An 18,767-nucleotide genomic window follows, 5' to 3' on the forward strand; every position below is an offset into this window, starting at 1 on the left:
TGCAACTAGCTTGAACTCTTGACTAGACGAACCCTGCCAGCCAATAAGCCAGTCTCCAACTCCCCTCGATCATGCTGTGTGCGATCTTAACAATCAAGATCAATATCATGCAGTTACAATGTACCAATATTGCCTTCTCCGGCCTGTCTGGCCTGCCAGCCCCAGGCTGGATATGCAAACATGGAAAGGTTTCCCATTGACATAATGAAAATTAAATACTCTGAACAAAGGGAAAATATTTAAATAATTTATTATATTTTTTAGAATATGTTATTCCAACTCTATAAAGTTTTATTTCAAAGTTAAACAAATTGAAGCCATGAATCGGGTTGGGTTGGAATGTGGATAGAGCCGTCATGGACTGGCCGGAAAATGCTATAATTATGCAATTCCTCAAAGGCGCTGACGGTGGTCTCCTACTTCCTTTCCCCAGCGCCACGCCACACTCCTTTCTTGCCTGCCCCTTCAATCTGCCCCATCCTTCGAGCCAAGTCAGACATATAATCTGCAAACGATTCGCGTTTTGGGGGCCTCGGAAATTATTGACTAGCAGTCTTGGGTTGAGGCCTTCGAGTAAATTGCAGTAAATCTTTATTTGTGCAGCTACTTAAAGACCACGTCTAGTCTCGCCCCACCTGCCCCCGATGGAGTCCATCACCCGATCAACTTGCAACGCAAAGACCAGGCCTAAGGCTGGGGTTAACAAGCCGCCAGCGATTAAGTCATTTCTTATGTTGGCTCATTATTTCTATTTTCCTTTTTAGACATTTTTTTTTCGTTTCGTTGTATTTCTGCCTTGCATGCGTAGCTACTGGGCTTGTCTAGCTCCACAAGGCTACTGCATGGCAATTTTTCTTAGTCTTAGCCCAAAATTTAATGTAACTTGTGCTGGAAACCCGTTTCTCTTGGCCGATTGCCACTGCAACATTGTACGTTGATTTTTTCCGGATTTTTTTCGAATTTATCTTGACAATGCGCTTTCGAAAAGTGTCGCCAAGCCGAGCTCCTTGCTATTTGTTCTAATTAGTCGTGACAATTCTCCGTAATTAGCCCGCGGCTCGTCTTAACACTTGATTGGTTTTTGCAACAAAAAAAAACAAACAAATAAAGGCGAAAATGGAAGCATAACGAAATATCGAATTTCTACCACTTTATTAGCCAACTTCCCTAAAAGGTTCTGACAGGTTTGCTTCTGTTTATTTGAAACTGGATGATCTGGAGTAAGAGTCAGGGCCTCTGTTATATCTATCTTGTGGTTACTTTGCCTCCAGAAATGTTCCACCTGCTTTATACTTTGTTTTCATATAAGTCCCACACATCTTCATTAAATGTAACCCACTTACAGAAACGGTTGAACACTTCGCACATGTCCAACTGTTCACAATTCACACCACAAACTGGCAAACTCGCTGGGGCCAAGTCGCTGGGGGAACCTCATCATTTAACGCCTTCATCATTCGCCTCCAGAAACGGAGCTGCACGATAGTAGGGAGCAGGAGAGTGGAAAGTAGCCATAAACTATTTGAATATCTTCCAGTACAGAGCCACTGGAGCAACCACCCGCTGACCCGCTTGATCAGTCTCCCCCCACTCTACACGGCCACATGTTGATTCGCATATAGAAATGGTTTCGTTTCCTTTGGTCTTCGGGTTTCCAATCTTTATTGCATAATTGTAATTGAATTGTTTGTCGAGTTTCGATTTCGTTTTTCACTCTGTAAATTGGAAAATGTGTTAATAGTTTGATGCAGAGCCTGGTCGGATCTGAAAACACACTTATCCCAGGTAGCTCATAAGTTGTTTTGAACGAAAACATTTATTTTTTTTGCAGTTTGGAGCACTACCTAGTTAAAATATGTGTTTTCTGATGAGCTCTATATTTTAGAAAGCATCTTGTTTCGTTCTGCCTGCTTGAATATAAAAAGTGATATAGGACTCACATGCTTTTCCTCTCAGCGTGAGACTCGGAGAAAGGTTTCCAAACATCATAAATGAGGTCATGGAAGTGGGTTAATGAAGTTCTCTAATCAATTGATTACTTGCACGGATCTATTACTAGATCATTTACACTCTTTAGATACTATAATCACAGGAAGTAATTTATTAAGAATATAATGAGTACTAAGTGAGATTAATTTTTAAGAATCTATTTTACAATAAAGTTATTTTTGGTTGTTTCTTATTCTGAGTTCTTCAATGATCTCAAAAGTTGTAATTGAACTCTTTTTACTTCCTAAGCTACTATAAACATTTTGTTTATTTTGTCTTATATATTTGGAACCCTGTTCTTCCCCTTGAGTAAGGACCAACCCATGTCAGAAAGTATTCTCGTCTCCCCGAGAGACAGACCACAAAAAACTGGTCGTGGCCCGGCCGTCAGATTCAATTAGGTCCAATTTGAGTAATAATTATATACGCACACAGTTCTGACATTTTTTGAAAAATTTTACATTAATTTGGCACTAAACTGTCAGCTATGGAATGCCATGGCACTCAAAATTTACACCGAAAGGTAAATGGCCCAGGTACTACAGGCCCAGGTACTCGTAAAACGGTCTCTTTTGAATAAAAAATTGGAATCTTTTGAGCGCGGCATTTGGCCCCAACAACAAGTTTTCTTCAAATTTAATTGTAATGTGAGAAATTTAAATTAGGTAGCCAAGAGGCTTCTCAAAAAATGAACAGCAGACAAAACCAAAACCAAAAAAACAAATAAAAAGCCCAGACTCTGACAATGACTAAGAAACCTCCAAAAAGCGGAAGATGCCCAAAGAAAACAAAAATTATGAAAAAATGTTTCTTTTTTTCGGTGGGGTTTGTTGGGGAAAAAAACTCAAAAAAAAAGATCAAATAACCGAATGCCGCCAAATTTCAAAGGAAAACAAAAACTTGTTCACTTATATTTGAAATTGTGTAGCTTTTTTCAACTAATTTTCCACTTGTGGACTTGTAGAGTGAACTGGGAAGATAGGGTTATTCATATTTTTCAGTCTATCAGTCGATATTTGATTATTTACGATCCACTATTCATCACCGGATTTGGGTTTGCGTCACTCGATTGGCTCGATTTTTTATAGATCGAAAATCAAAAAGAGCAAATCTCCAGGCATTTTGTTGTTCACAGATCTGGATACCTATTTATTTTGTATAATACGCTTTGAAAATTTATTACATCACGATTTCGAATTGGTTTCCTTTACTTTGGCCGATCTGCGAATTCTTGAGTTGCTTGTTTCGTTTGTAGTTTTATTGTCTCGAGTGTGATGGACTTTATTTGCAGCTGGGCTTCCTGGAAAATATTTATTTTATCTAGCGGATGCTTCAATACCCGTCTGAGCTTTACGGAGTTCCCTCGGCGGATCCCTTTTATAATGAAGTTTTCAGAGCAACTTTATGAGGTTTACCAAGCAAATTTATGCTTTCTGACCCATTTGTTTTGATATTTCCGTATTTATCTAATATTTGGCATCGGTTCCAGGCGACCCATATTGGCAGGGACTACCCACCGGGCCTGGGCTAACCATTTCCAAGCTGTTTATATGTTCTCGATCTATATTCCACCGATTTCGAAGGCAGATAAACACGCCTAAGAGTTATACAAATTGTTACACGCTTGTTTAGACTTTATGCTATTTTTGTTTGTCTTTACTAATTAGCCTCCAGACCCCACATCAACACATCTGCGGATGAACTGAAATTGTAAATTACTATTTGTTTATTTACAAATTGTCAAAAGAAGTTTATTTGTTTGCCAACTTGTTGGATCGTTTTTGGGGAATAAATGAACTTTTTCTGGAGTAATTTTGGCTACAAATTGGGTTGACTTTTCTACCAAAAATAATTGCAACAACAAGACTGTTCCCACGTTAAGTTAAATTATTGTTTTTAAAAGGTTACCAATATCTGGTGTAACCAAACCACAACATAGCTCTCTAAAGCTTAACTCATCAAAAATGATTAAATACCAATCCGGAAAAATCATCCAAGCCCAAGATAACAAAAGATAATGCCAGCGTCTGACAAACGAACTGTCAAAATGACAGACGCGTCAACAAAGCCAACAAAGAAACTACAAAAGAAACATGTGCCAGCAGAAGCGACTGTGGCGAGTGTGGCGACAAAATTGCTCCACCTATGCGTCTATCTAGTCTGCATAACAGAAACGCTACAGCTGCAGCTGCACCAGCAACAACATGCCCCGCCCGGGGGCAACACGATGCAGCAACATCACCGAACCAGTGTAAATAGCAGTGTAAATATCAATATAAGCAGCAAATTCAATGAAATTATCCAAACGGCAACGGCAAGTGCTGTCGCCACGGGAACAGGATCGAGAGCATCCACTTTCGCTTCGGTGACAGCGGCAACCACCATAACGCCAGGGCGTCGCAAGTTGCGCCGGAAGTTCTCCAACCAACAGCAGCATGGACGGAATTCGACCTTGGGCAGGAGGCGAAAGTTCCGAGTGCATCCCTACCGGCGGAACGCCACACATGCCACTCGAACTACTACAATGGCCACGGTTTTAGCCACGGCTTCCACAATCATACCAAAGATGCAACCCTCATATCACTCGAGCTTTCAGCAGCAGCAGCAGCAACAACAGCAATATGTGGGCGGTGGAGTACTTATGAGCCAACAGCAGCAGCAACAACAACATATGCATATTATTGCCGTAACTCCACGCCCACAGCAACATGGCTATGCTTACTATCAGCAACAGCAACAGCAACAGCAGCAGCAGCAACGTACATTGCAGGGCAACATGACCCATCTGCAGCACCAACAACAGCAGCAGCAGCAGCAACATCTCATCCTTCAGCCTGGCCGCAATATCGTGGTCTACAGCAACTTGGGCCCAATACCACCCTGTCCTCCGGGCCTGCTAGCCGGATCGGGACTGCCGGTCTACACGCAACAACAACACTTCATACCCCTGCGATCCACAACGACTCCGCGGTCCCGACAACGTGGTAAGCAAATCCTCACGGCGGTTCACTTGCGGGTTCCTTATTCATTTAATTGTCGTCGCTCCGGAGCGAGAGGTGTTAATTACGCTAATAAAAGTAGCATTCGCAGCAGTTTATGGCATTTAATGTGGTTAAATGGATGCCAAGTCCGCGACTGGCGCCTTCATCGCCATGTCCACGTCCACGTCCACGTCCAACTCGAATAATTACCCCCAGCGGCGGTGCGCATAGAAAGCTTGCCTAATTGGTCAATGCAATTGGCTTCAATACCGATGAGCTGTGGGATTCGAAAGGTGTCGGCGAGGAGTATAGCGTCAGAGATGCTAGACACCTTTACTAAGAGATTTTGGAATATTATCTGACCTGGTATAAGTATAGCTCATACCTCAATACCTCAATAAAGGTAAAATCCCATTAGGAATGTACAATCAGTGGCTTGTCAAACAGTTTTCTTATCAATTACATGTGTCAACATCTCAAATCTATACAAGTATTTTGATTGGGGATTTTTATTTTATTTTTTGTCTGCTTTTAATGGCTGGAGTATGGGGCAAGTTCGTCTCTCGAGTCGATTGGCAGGCAGCTACTAAAAATGTTTTAAAACTCGTTCGAATATGAGTTTTTGCAAATGCAGCCTGCTGCCGGGAAAATGATGAAGAAAAATCAATTAAGAAAATGTATATATTGGCGGGCAATGGATTTTATTTCTAATTTTTGCTTATGTAATCGAATCACTCAACAAATTTGCAAGAAAATAAAATGGCACACACTTTAAAATGCATAAAACAGTACAGTGAGCCCCAGAAACTTGGCCAGGCTACTGCACATTGATAGACTTGAGACCCACATTTGGCGCCTGCCAGCTTCGGCCTGGCACTCAATTAGCATTTTTTGGGGGGTGGCGGAGGAGGGCGCCCAATCATGGCCCCAAAACCAGCACGAATCCGGCATTACCAATCCAAGTATACCAAAAAGAGAGATGCAGAAAGCCAGTTGTGGCCGCCTTTGGGCCATTTTTGGGGAATGGGGGCCTCAACAGGCGACTTTGATGACATTCTGCGCATTTGTCCGACTTGCTACGAGATCCCATTTGAATGTGAAATGACACAATCGCAGGGTCCGAACCACACCAGCCCATCAAATGCTAAACCTACTATGCAAATTGGCGACGAACCCATCGCTGCCTCGGTTATGAATGATTCATTCAATTCCTCAAAGAGGAATGTCATTTTTCCGATGCAAAGAAATCAATCAATTAATCATTTATTGCGTATATTAATGGAATTCTTCGTAAGCTGCATATTTGGATGCTAAAGTTATGAATTATTTCTGTTTGGGGCAGTGACTGGACTTTAATTTCAACAGAACCACAGGCCACAAGAAAATCTCACACAATAATTAACCTGAAGGCACATGTCATGTGGAACTAAGAAACAACAATATTGACATTTTCAGTGTCTCAGATTTGCCACAAAAACATAAAAGCAGGGTAGTTGATGCTCTGGGGATCGACGGACACCTACATGGCGCTGCTTTTTTGGGGAATAGAGCGTGGAACTGGCCAAGGAAAATCACATGGCACACAGGCTGTGGCGGGCAAACGGCGATTTTTTAATTACAATGAAACGTGCCACAAAAAACAAACAAACAATGCGCTCGCTAATTGCACATAAAACCCAAAATCACAGAAAAAAGCACTGAAACCATAAACAAAAACAGGAAAAAACAAAGCCCATATTGGGTGTAGGGAGGTTGGCCGAGGTAGGCGGGGAGAAGCTTGGCCCGGACTCTGGGGCTAGAGAAATACTGTAACAAAACTTGTTAGCAGAGCAAATGGACGGACAAACAAACCCTAACAACAAACAAACAAATGAGCCGAATGACAAATGCAAGTGTCAGTCTGGCCGGCTCAGGTCTGACATTAAGCTGCAGTGGCTCTGAAACTGTGAGGCCTCAGGCGGCGGTCGATTGTTGAAATTTATGGATTAAAGTTCAATTGGGCGAGGGCTTTTGTACCTTTTTGTCAGTGTGTGGGGCCTGAACCTTGGGCTATGAAATCGTATGTTGAAACCCTTCCCAAATCCACTTTTTAGAATAAATTTTGAACGCAAGACCTAATTGTAAGCGTGTTTATTCGTTTATAAATGTCAAAAATCAAATAAAAAAAAAAAAAAAATACAAAAATTCTCATGAAATCAAAAGCCAAAATGAGGTAAAATAAATTCCAATAAACGCCTCCCACTGTCGAAAATATATTTACAAACTTAAATGGCAAGAAAATGCAATTTTATCTCACAATATTCATCTATCTCATAAAAAAACATTAATACCTTAGCGCTTGGCCACGTTTTCTTGGCCAGCTTCTGGGTGTTTGAAAACATTAAACCGAAATATTGCGGCAATTTCCAGCAATCTTTTTCATGCCCGCTCCACGCCTGATAATATTTATTATTCAATTTTCATTAAATCTGATTACGGAGAACTCGTTTCGGGTCTTTAACAGTAAAGGGGGCAAGGGGATAAGGTGAGGAGATCGAAAAAATGCAAGCAAATTATTTTTCTGACGCTTAAATTAAGCATTAATTTTGCAATGGCAAGACTCTCATAAATATCTTTGCGAAAAATGTTTACAAAGGTGTTCCTGTACCAGTTGCGACAACCAAAATAAAACTTAAACGGGCCATGATTGATTTATGGCTGAAAATGTAATATAAATGTCTAATTAATAAACAATCGGAAAAGGGAAACGCGATAAATCTGTTTCCAATTAAAAGCGAAAACAAAACGCGAGGCCAAAGACCGACCGGAAATACGAGACCTGAGGCAGCAGTCTTTGTGGTTTCTCGTCTGGGAATCGAGGTCGATCGCAGAGAAAATTGAAAAACTTTATATGGAAATTTCACTTTTCGGCTCCAATAAAAGGGCTTGTAGTCGCAACGACTCTAATGTATTTTAAAATCTAGTTTCCAAGTTCAAAAGTCGCAGGAGTATTACTCTTTAGTTTAAGCTTTAAAGTCACGTTTTTCATATTTATTTGGCAGTTATGATTTGAAAACAAAGCCCCACAACGTGTGCCAGGTTGTCTGAGGTCAGAACCGATCCCCCAGCAATTCCCGGCCCGATCCGGCAATAACAACACTCTTGGCCTGGCGCCTCCTCGGTCACTTTGATCTATGCACTTCAAATGATTTTGTTGCCGTTGCCGTCTCCGTATCTGCATCTGTATTTGTATCTGTGCATGTTTGTGGCTCTGTATCTGTATCTGAGTCGCTGTCTGTGGCTGTGTTATTGTTTGTGCCGATGCGTAAACAACGAAGCGGCAGTTTAAATGATACGGCAACTTTTTCTCCCCATCTGAAGCAGGCGAGAAGTTGGCACACAACATGTGCTTAAGTTTGCTGAACGCCAAGAGGACCTGGAGGAGATTCATAATGGAACAAGGAAAAGGGGAAGTGGGCGATGCATCAGTAAACAAACATCTTAGGAAAGAAACTAACCCGACATGAGTCCATCAAAAAGGTAGATAGTATCTTAAAAGTGCTTAAAAAGTTTTATATCTTTTTTTGCAAAAACTTCAAAGGATTGTAAACTTTGAAGCAATCATAACCACCATTGACTGAAACTTCAGCTTCAAAGACAATAATTGCACCCATGATTAATAAATTACTTCCGTCCTACTTATTCCTGAGATATGTATGTGCCCCAACCATAAACTTCTGCCCTCAATTACCTTCGTATATCCCCAAAGTTAACCGCTTTTAATGGCATGAAGCGAATTTCTGCGCTTAATTAAGCAATTCCAATTAAAATCAAAGATATTTCACTTGGATTACGCCCACCGACCCGGCAACACCCACCCGGCAACAACAAAAAAAACGAAAACACGGGAAAAAAGAACCGAATATCACATGTGTACCACTCCGAATAGACTTGTGTACTTTCGCCTATCAAAAGCTAAACGCAGTCAAAAGTTAGCGCGCTCAAATTGCATTTCCTGTCACTTGGCCGAGATCGCTTGACTGCCAGCTCCTGCCCCTGCCACCACCTCCGGATCCTGCCCAGCTTATACCAATGGGTGTGTCCATGTCTTTGGGTCTCCAGTCCCCCAGCATCCACTCTCCGGATCCGATGTTGCCTAGCTGTCTGGGGCTGCTGGCTCGCATGTGCGAGACATGCAAAGTTACCTGTATGTCAGCCCGAACCTCTGTTGCCCGAGTATGTGGTGTGGGAGTGTCCCCTCGGTGGTGTTCCGTGTGTTTTACCATGGGCCGGAGGAACACCAACACCAAAACCGGCAATAAACTGAGCCCAGTTACTGTTACATGACATATGATGTCAAAATATGAACAGTAAGCCAAAAAATTAAATGGTTTTTACAAGTCCATTCTATACTCTTACAGATTATTTTAAATCCTAATTTAAGGAGTTCTATAGCTAAGAGATAAAATATAGGGTAGTCTTGGGGCTTTCATAAAAGAGGCTTAGAAGATATATGTATTGCATTTTCCCCCAAAAACCCCCAATACTTTTAATTACCCAACTTTAACTCAAAGATTTCCTCCCCATTTCAAAACAAGGTAATAACACAGCAAAAGTGCGCTTGGCTAATGTGTTTTTGGCTAATTGCAGTTGAATTTTAATTACATTTGGGCTGCACATTCGGGTAGTTTTAATTAACTTTTAAGGCCGGCATTCGAGCCACCCTCGCCATTGCAGTGGTCCTCTATACGGAAGGCTTGTCGAAACCCGGGCTTATCTTTATTAGCGACATGTATTTCTAATTTTAAAAGCAATGGCTATCAAGTATTTAAGCCACTCGGGGAGTCCGGCACAGACTCCTTTAAGTGCGCTGGCCGGGAATAGTTTATCGTGTGGCCAAATTGAAAATGCTGCTGGCCAAAACCGATGGCCAAAAACACAACAAAAACTAAAGTAGATAGCGTGCCGAATTCATTGAATGTAGCTGGTTTTATTACCGATCGACCGGATCGTGCAGCGAGGGAGGGCAGTTGGAGGCAAATAGTTTTGTTAATTGAAATAAAATTCAATTTGACGTTTTTATGGCATGTGGAGATAGTTCGGCTAAATACGTGAGAAGTAGTTGCGAATGGCGAGCGAGTCTGTGGTGTGAAAGTAGTTACTCCAAAGAGGCGGCCACTAGAGTTGCGGCCAAACGATTCATTTACGATGTGCGATTGGAAAAGCCCCCCAGGAAATCTCCGATGCTTAATCGTATTTCTCACATATTTATCGTCACAACTTAATCCTCGTGGCCTGATATTTTTGCCATACGGAATCTAAAATGGAATAGTTTATGGAACATGCGAAAATGATTTTGCAGTTTAATGTCTTATTTTTAGAAACCGCCGCCTGCTGGCTGATATTTTTAAAGACTCTGGCGAACGACCGTGGGGAGGTCTTAAGACAAGTGGCAAGTGTGGCCATAAAATTTATGTCTAATCCGCATATGCAAATTCGGCTATGCGGGCACAATTTTCCAAGCCATAAACTTTGGTATTACCCACATGGGGATTGTAGATTTCGCAATTTAGAGGAAAATATAGAGGCGGCAGTCGATCCGAGACACTGTGACCTTTGCCAGTGCTTGTCAAACTATTGGGTACATGATCGATTGCAGTTAGCGTAAATGAATGGCACATTAATTTGCATTTAAATGCACCAAAAAAATATTTTTCGCCATTTTCAGCATGTCATTGACTAATGAGCAGGCCGCCGAAAATTTTTGTAAATTGCAAACCAAAAAAATGGAAACATTTTTTGTTGCAACTGCAACTGCAACAGCAGGAAACATAAATTACACGACCCAGACGAAATAGATTGCCGCCATGGATGGTGGCTTCGCACGGGGCACAACCAGCCGCAGCATAAATATGAGAAATATGAAAAACATTTTGCAAATGTCACATTCGCATGGCGAGGAAAACCGATCTCCGTGCCAAATTTCAGGCGCACCCCATTTGAAGCAGCATTTTGTGTTGTTTATTTTTATTTAAAAGAGGTGTTGCCGGCGTTGCACTTGCTCTTGGGGGCATATTCGCAATTATCATATCTATTACATTAGAAACTAGTTACTAGAGTATTCAGAAATCGGGCTTGACATCCTCTACTGACAGCTTCTATTGACAGGTCTGTGCGTACAAATTTATGCACATTAGTGTTCGAGTGCTGAACTCAAATCGTCTTTCGGCACATCATTTGAAGAGCCTTCTCGTCGTAATGTTGGCAAATTATTTGCGCAAATAGATTCCAAGTGTTTGCTTTGAGTATTTTTATTTATTTCGTTTCGTTTTATTGTTTGTCGGTAGTTTCAAAAGATTTCCATAGCTTCTATTGTGGCCCACGCGAATCGACAAGATTGGAAAATGATAAAAGGCCTTTCGAAATCTAAGGTGAGAAGAACCTGGATCGCTCACCTGGTCATAAATTTGGCAATAGTTTATATTCTCCCGCCGAATGGAAATTCATTTGAATCATTAATCCGTGTCTGCACTTTGAATGAAGTTTCCATTTCTTTGATCTATTCCTCGCAGAATTTAATGATTCTCTAAATCTCATCTATAAACATCCATAATAAAGATCAAATAATCGTGAATACACTCAGACTTCCGATGAAACTTGAAGCGGTTAATCTGCAACACGATTTCCACATCAGGCCGGCTCTCAGTTCGCAAAAGAGTCGGCTTGGCCAACACGGCTCAAATATTTATAAATTGCATACGCGATCGGGCCTAATGTGGCCACTTTAATAGACGCCGCCACTTATCGGGCGCCGCTGATCCAAACACCAAGCGCCAAACACTCGGAAACCATTTATTATAACAAACAAAATGCTATAATTAATTTTTCTATTATTTTCTCAAATACCACCCCGCTATTATCAAGGAGGAGGTGGTGTCTGGTGGCCACACCAGAACGTGGCCAGTGAGGAGTCAAACGCAATTTCCTGGCCAACTTTATACTCGATTAATTTACGACGAGCACGAAAACAATTGAGTTGAGCGGGATGCTGCGAGTATTATGACGTGCCGGGCCGAGTTCGATCAAAGAAAGCATAAATAACATCCCGACAGCCGGTCGGGACGAGGCTGCCCAGACGAGGGAACTGGTTCAGGATTTTGCTTGGTGGCCCGGGACCGGGCCGAAATTTATGCAAACGGGTTAATTAACTAAGGCAGCAAAAAAAAGAGGGAAAATAACGAAATTCGGAACGCTAGGCTACATGAGGCTGTTAAGAGGCTGCAGCCTGAAGCCGGGTGGTCCACCTTCCTCTTACCAACTCCCCACTCTCCCGCACTCTCTCTTACTCTTAACGGCTTTAAATGTGGGCCAACAGTGGGCGGCTAACAAGGCAATAACAGCATCTTACCAAGCAGCCAACCACATTTGTATCCATCATTTCGGACATTTCAAATGTCAATTTATATATAAATCGTTGGCAAGTCAGTCGGTCAGTGAGTCAATCACTCAATTGAATGCAATTCGTTCACTCATTCACTCACTCATTCGTTCATTGATTCATTTATTTATTTATGCAGTCAGCCAGCCATCCAGCCAGCCAGCCAGCGTGTTGCCACAAGATTTTTATCGCAGTTGCCTACAGACGCTTAATTGCCGCTTGATTACTTGTGGAAATATCGGAAAGCAATCGCCAATGCATCAGTGGGATATGTTTTCATGAAACTAAGACATTCGGCTTTAACACTCGAGACAGTTTATCAACGAAATGTTTTTGAGAAATTACTCCTTAAATTTAATCTCCAATCATTCAAAGAGCATTTAAAGTTTACCACTTGGACTGCAAAGATTTCTGATAATTGATTGTCATGCATTTGTGGGATTTTTTGAGTTGTCTCCGTTTGTGGCTGACATGCATCGCGCATACGCAACGTTGGCCGCGAGTGCTGCGATCGAACTCATAAATCATTTAATCAATATTTTGCCGTGTCGAGGGTAACAAAAGTTATGTTGCCCACAAAACACATGCTCCGAATGCGAGAATTCGTTAGACTTTTATTTTTGGTAGCGGCCAAATGCAAGAAACTTTGCAATTAAACTGTCAATTCATTGGTATTTTTAGAATTATTAGTATTTGATTGTTAATTTATTGCATTGCATTTGATTTGTGGCCGTGTTGAATGGCCGGACATGGTCAGTCTTGGTAGTCGATCGCATTGTGTATACGCCATGTTGTGCAGTGAAAATGACATTCCCCAAGGCTGCATTTTCTGAAGTGAGACTAATGACTGTTGCTCCAATCGAGTTCACAGTGGAGTTAGCATCTCCGAGGGCCCAGGAAAATGGTCATTTATTATTTGCAATCAAAAGGCCGACTCGAATTGCCGCCCACTGGACCTGGAACCTTCAAATTTTACGCATATTCGAGCCGAAAACCGTTAAATGAACGGAAGTACTCTTAAAAAGCCCACACACGGGACTTCTGGCCACCAGACTGGCGATCGTCAGCCATAAAAACTCCAAAACTAGAAAACAAACAAAACGTGCTCATTAATAAAAAATCAAAAGAAAACAAAATTGTCAATAAAACCAAACGTCTGAGAGACTAACTGGCAAATGGCAAGCTTGAGACCAACTCTCGAGACCCACGCATGAAAATCTTTAGTGGGTGTGCAGTGGCTCTCAAACTGTTAGCATGACACAACGCATTTCCAACTTGGGGCCACGACCATCGATGGCGAAGGCGAGGAGTCGTGATCCTCATTGTAGGCTTTAATGACATCATTTACCCAGGCCAAAAACATCTGAATGGCGTCAGTTGATTGAACTTTTTATTGGTTGCCCGTCTGAAGGAGTTCGTCGTAGCCCGGGCCTTTCTCTTGCCACTCTTTTTCATTCATGAAAATGCAAATCTTCCGAGCTCTGGCAAGCACTTGACAGCCCCTGCACAGCATAGTCTTCAAATCGCTGCCATATGCCAAGTGCCTCGAGGCGCAGCTTCCTTCTCCCCCTATCCCAAGAGTGTCTCTATATGGACTGGAACTACTATCACCTATCCTATCGTGTCGCGTGCTATGCTTTTCCATATTTTCCTACATCCATTTTAGATACCCTACAAGGTCCAAGTATACTGACTCTCCTAGATAGTTTATCAATATTTATAGTAAGGTTTTTGTTTAGTAAAAAAATTAGAGCAATCAATTGTCGTTATGCTCATAAAAGTTGCAATTTTTGTTCAATTTTTTCCATAGATCGTGCTATCTATTTGAAAAGTGTTTTTTGCGTTGGTTTTACCGGATTTATGAATGAATTTATTTTCGCATATACGTACCTCCTTCTTGGCTCTTACATACTCGTACGTTTGGCAGACTTGTCTGGCTTGTTCCGACCGCTTCGTCTCCCACATTTGTAAAGTTTTTTTTCCCCATTTCGTCCATCGTCCGTTTGGGCCGTCGTCGCATTTGTCGTTTGTCGCCCGAATAGGAAACTCTATGCAAATGTGGGCGGGCTTCGAGGCGCTGCCTACGCGCAACCCACAAAACCCACCAACTGGCTGGATGGCCGGTCGGTGGTTTCTGTGGGTCTCCGAACGAACAGCCGTTGGTGGCTGTTTAGGTGCAGTTAGTTGGCTGCCACTGACAATGACGTCGTGGCCCAGTAACCCAAGCTGGGGAAAGCTCCCATAAGCGGGATTAATTGTTTCCATCCAGCCTGTGTACCTTCGGGTATTTTTCATTGATTGGTATTATTATTTTTTTGGCAAAACATACCTTTCTAGCTTTTCAAAAGTTATGGTAGACTGCCAAGCTATGATAGATTGCAAAATAATATTTATTAATGATCTAATATTGTAGTATATTTATTTTATTATAAATCATTCACAAAAAAACACCCCTTTCTCCCTTTACAGAATGCCACTGCAGCAATGTGGGCTCCCTGTCCTCCGACTGCGACAAGCGCACCGGGCAATGCTCCTGTCTGGCGAATGTTACGGGCAGGAGGTGCGACAAATGTCGTTCAGGACACTGGAATCTTACTGAGGGTATGGGCTGCCGAGACTGTCGCTGCGACCCGCACGGATCCCGAGGCAACGAATGCAATCCATGGACGGGCCAGTGCGACTGCAAGATCGGAGTTGGAGGTCAGCACTGCAACGAGTGCACCGAAGGCTTCTTCGGGTTCAGTACTGAGGGCTGTCAACGATGTTCCGCCTGCACGGCAGAAGGTCAGGTGTGTGACCCGCACAATGGCCGTTGTATCTGCCCGAAGTTTACGAGGGGACTGGGCTGCAGCCAGTGCGTCCCGGGGACTTGGGGCTGGCAGGCGCGATTGGGGTGCCGGGAGTGCGAGTGCGACCATGTTGGATCCATTGGACAGTACTGCCGCACCGGAGATGGGCAGTGCCAGTGCCGGGAAGGCTATGCTGGCCGGAATTGCAACTCGTGTGCCGTGGGCTACTTCGGTTATCCGGAGTGCCGGCGCTGCGGCTGTGATCCGGATGGTTCCTTCACCCAGCCGGATGGTTCGATTGCCTGTGATTCGAATGGCCAGTGCCCGTGCAAGTCACTGGTAGTGGGTCTCAAGTGTGACACCTGCATGCAGAGCACATTTGGCTTGTCCGCCTTCAACCCGGAGGGCTGCACCCGTTGCTTCTGCTTTGGGCGGTCAGGGGAATGTGAGCAGAGCAACCTCTCCTGGGGTCACATTCGCATGTCGGAGTCGCGGAACCTCAGCATCCAGCAGATACGACCTCAACATGTGCCCACTGGGGACTATGAGTACATCGTGGTGGTCCAGATGGAGGGCAGCAGCTTCTACCGCGAGGATGCGGAGATCCAGCGCATGAATGACCTGAGTCTGGTGCCCAAGTCGACTGGAAATGTCTCCATCGGAGCCTATGGACAGTTCTACCATCCACTGTACTTCCAATTGCCACCTCAATTCTATGGGGATCGCATTAGCAGCTACGGTGGATACTTGTACTTCACCCTCATCACCGAGGGTGCCCACAAGCCCTTGGAGAGAAAGGTGCTGGCTCAGTATCCTCTGGTGCAGCTGCACGCCCACACCAAGTTGCTACTCGACTTTTACGAGTACGAGGAGTTCGAGTACTCCTTGAATGTGACCCACCGGGTGCCGCTGCACGAGTCCTTCTGGAAGTATCACCACAACAACCAGGCCGTGGATCGGGGCACTCTGATGGCCGCCCTCCAGAACATCCGTCATATTTTCATTCGAGCTTTTGCTTTTGCTGATTTCCAAGAAGTAGTGTGAGTACCAATAGATATATTTTTAGACAGAATAAGTTTAAATTCATTTTTTAAAATATTATTTATTAAATTAACATATTGTAGACTTCAAAATGTACACATGGACTCGGCTATTTACATTCAAGGATCCACCAATCTTATAGCCAAAGGTGTGGAGCGCTGTAGGTGCCCCAAAAGATTCGATGGCTTGTCCTGCCAGGATCCGGGAAGGTCCTTCTACCGTTGGCGCAACACTACCATTGTGGAGAGTGTGTTTATCGAGGATCTGATTGGCAGGGCAGCTCCCTGCCATTGCAATGGACGCAGTAGCGATTGTGACAAAGAAACAGGAGTGTGCCTGGTAGGTAGAAATATTTATTACTATTACTATCCAACTATAATCCATAATCATTTCACAGAACTGTCGCAGCAATAGTGGCGGAGATCACTGCCAAATGTGTGCCGAGGGCTTCTTCGGAGATCCTAATTCGCCGCACGGCTGCCAGGCTTGTCCTTGCCCGGAGACCAACCGCAACTTTGCCCGTGGCTGCAATGTCTGGGACGGAGAGGTGAGTTGCGTTTGCAAGCCAGGATACACAGGACGACTGTGCGAGCGCTGCCAGAGGGGCTACTTCGGAGATCCTATGAGGTATCCGAATAGCACTTGCCAGGCCTGCAACTGCAATCCGGACGGAATTCGAGCGGAGGGCTGTGATCTGGAAACCGGACGATGCTACTGCCGTGAGGGAGTCACTGGGCTGAAGTGCGACAAGTGCCAGGCAGATCGTCATCATCTGGTGGATAATGGATGTCGAAGTATGTGTGACCTGTGTAGTTGAAAAAAAAATCAGACTATCATTAAAAACATTGTTTTCTTTCAGTTTGTGACAACTGCACCCTCTTGCTCCTGGACTATGTCGAGTTGATTGGCCACAAACTGCGTCGAGGAATGCACAACATGGATCTGACTGGCATTCCGGCGCCTTATCTCAAGTTGTCCGAATATGAAACGGCACACGATATGTGGAACTCGCGGCAACAGGACTTCAACCAGGCACGCCGACTGTTACAGCAATATGACACTCCTGGCATCGTCAAACTTGATGCCCATGCTGAAAACCTAAAGTTCCAATCCCGGAAAGCCTTGAGCACAATCGGAAAACGGTCATTTGCCATCAAGTCGATGTGGGATGATGCCTTGACCCAGCAGCGGGATGCAAAACAAGTTCATTCGGAGATTCTGATCACTCTCTCCGACCTGCACGGCTATGGGAAGACTGCACAGCATCTGAGCCTGCCGACGGCTCTGAAACAGGCCCGATTCTACCAGCAGGCCATCCAGGAGCACGACCAAATGGTGCAAGGCATCCGAAGCACCAACGACTGTGCCTGGCGTCACTTCTATGGCATGGGCAACGCCTCCGATGCAGCCTACGACCAAAGGGCCCACTTGGAGGTGCTCTGGCGGGACCTGAACCAGACGAACCACCGGGTGGCGGACATGCAGCTGAAACTAGACCGCATTCTGGATGTGGAAAGCGAAACAGAGGACATACAGGAGCACGTGCGCAACCTTGGCCTCCGGGTGACCGAGTCTCACCAGGATATCAGGGACTTGAATCTGCAAATCGCCAAGCAACTCGACCCAGATTACCTGGAGCGAGGCGAGGGCATGGTACGGCTCACCCTCCAGAAGCAGCTGGTGCTCAACGAGCATCTCAACCGGCTGGATGGATCGGCGGTCATGTTGAACGCCACTTTAGGTGTGAAGCTAGAGCAGCAGCGCGAGGTTCGTAAGCACTGGCTACCCAAGGCAGAGAAACATGCCCGGCATCTGCAGGATCGGTCGAATGAGTACGCCCGCCAGTTCCAGCCCACCAGGAATGGGGCTCGCATCGCCATGCTGGCCAGCTCGGCCCACAGCAACATTACCAAAGCCATAAACGATGCCCGCGTGGCCTCCATCCTGGCCAAGGAAGGGGTGTACGAGGCCCAGAGGACCCTCTACCCCAGTGATGGCGGCTCCATGATTGATCGGGCCAAGCATTCGCTTTACAGGTCCAAGCAGCTGCAGCAGGAGGCCCTGAAGCAGATGCACAAGTCGAATGTCCTGAAGGACAAGCTCCATCGCCAGGAGCAGCGGGTGGAGGGCATTAAGGCCACCATCTTCGATGCAGGACGAAGGACTAACGTCATCTCCGGACAGCTGCAAGGACTGGCCGAGAACTCAGCCCGTCGGCAGGCCAAGGAGAGCCTGGATTTGGCGGAGCGGACGGGCAAGCAGATGCGGGCTGACCTCCAAATGGCCAGGACTATGCAAGAGTCCATACAAAATATGCGCAAATCATTCGCCGCTCTGGAACCCGATTGGGAAATCAAGCTGGGCATGGCCCAGGAAAATATATCCCTGACCAAGACGAATCTCCGATTGGCCAACGTTTCCCTAAGCTACCTGGAGCTGCAGGCGGCCAAGGAGCAGGAGGTGTTCGAGGCCTGGAACAACAGCATGGCCCAGCAGCTGCAGCAGCTGAGAGATCTGGTAGCCAAGGCCAGGCATGCAGCTGAAGGAGTG

General features: G+C 44.6%; 1 protein-coding gene across 5 annotated transcripts in view; it reads left to right on the forward strand.

Annotated features, from left to right (window-relative positions):
• Positions 1-18,767, forward strand: part of LOC6497110 (laminin subunit alpha-1) — a 66,142-nt gene that overhangs the window by 42,526 nt on the left and 4,849 nt on the right. For 3 of the 5 annotated variants that reach the window (XM_032455169.2, XM_032455170.2, XM_044716632.1), the window contains 5 exons: positions 3,893-4,973; positions 14,857-16,216; positions 16,301-16,556; positions 16,615-17,011; positions 17,077-18,764. In XM_032455169.2, the coding sequence (XP_032311060.1) occupies positions 4,007-4,973; positions 14,857-16,216; positions 16,301-16,556; positions 16,615-17,011; positions 17,077-18,764 (4,668 nt within the window). In that variant the 5' untranslated portion in view covers positions 3,893-4,006. The remainder of the gene's footprint in view (positions 1-3,892; positions 4,974-14,856; positions 16,217-16,300; positions 16,557-16,614; positions 17,012-17,076; positions 18,765-18,767) is intronic. The other 2 variants (XM_032455168.2, XM_001962698.4) reach the window with 1 other exon arrangement.

This window comes from Drosophila ananassae, chromosome 3R (assembly GCF_017639315.1).
Source record: "Drosophila ananassae strain 14024-0371.13 chromosome 3R, ASM1763931v2, whole genome shotgun sequence".
Taxonomy (NCBI): Eukaryota; Metazoa; Arthropoda; class Insecta; order Diptera; family Drosophilidae; genus Drosophila; species Drosophila ananassae.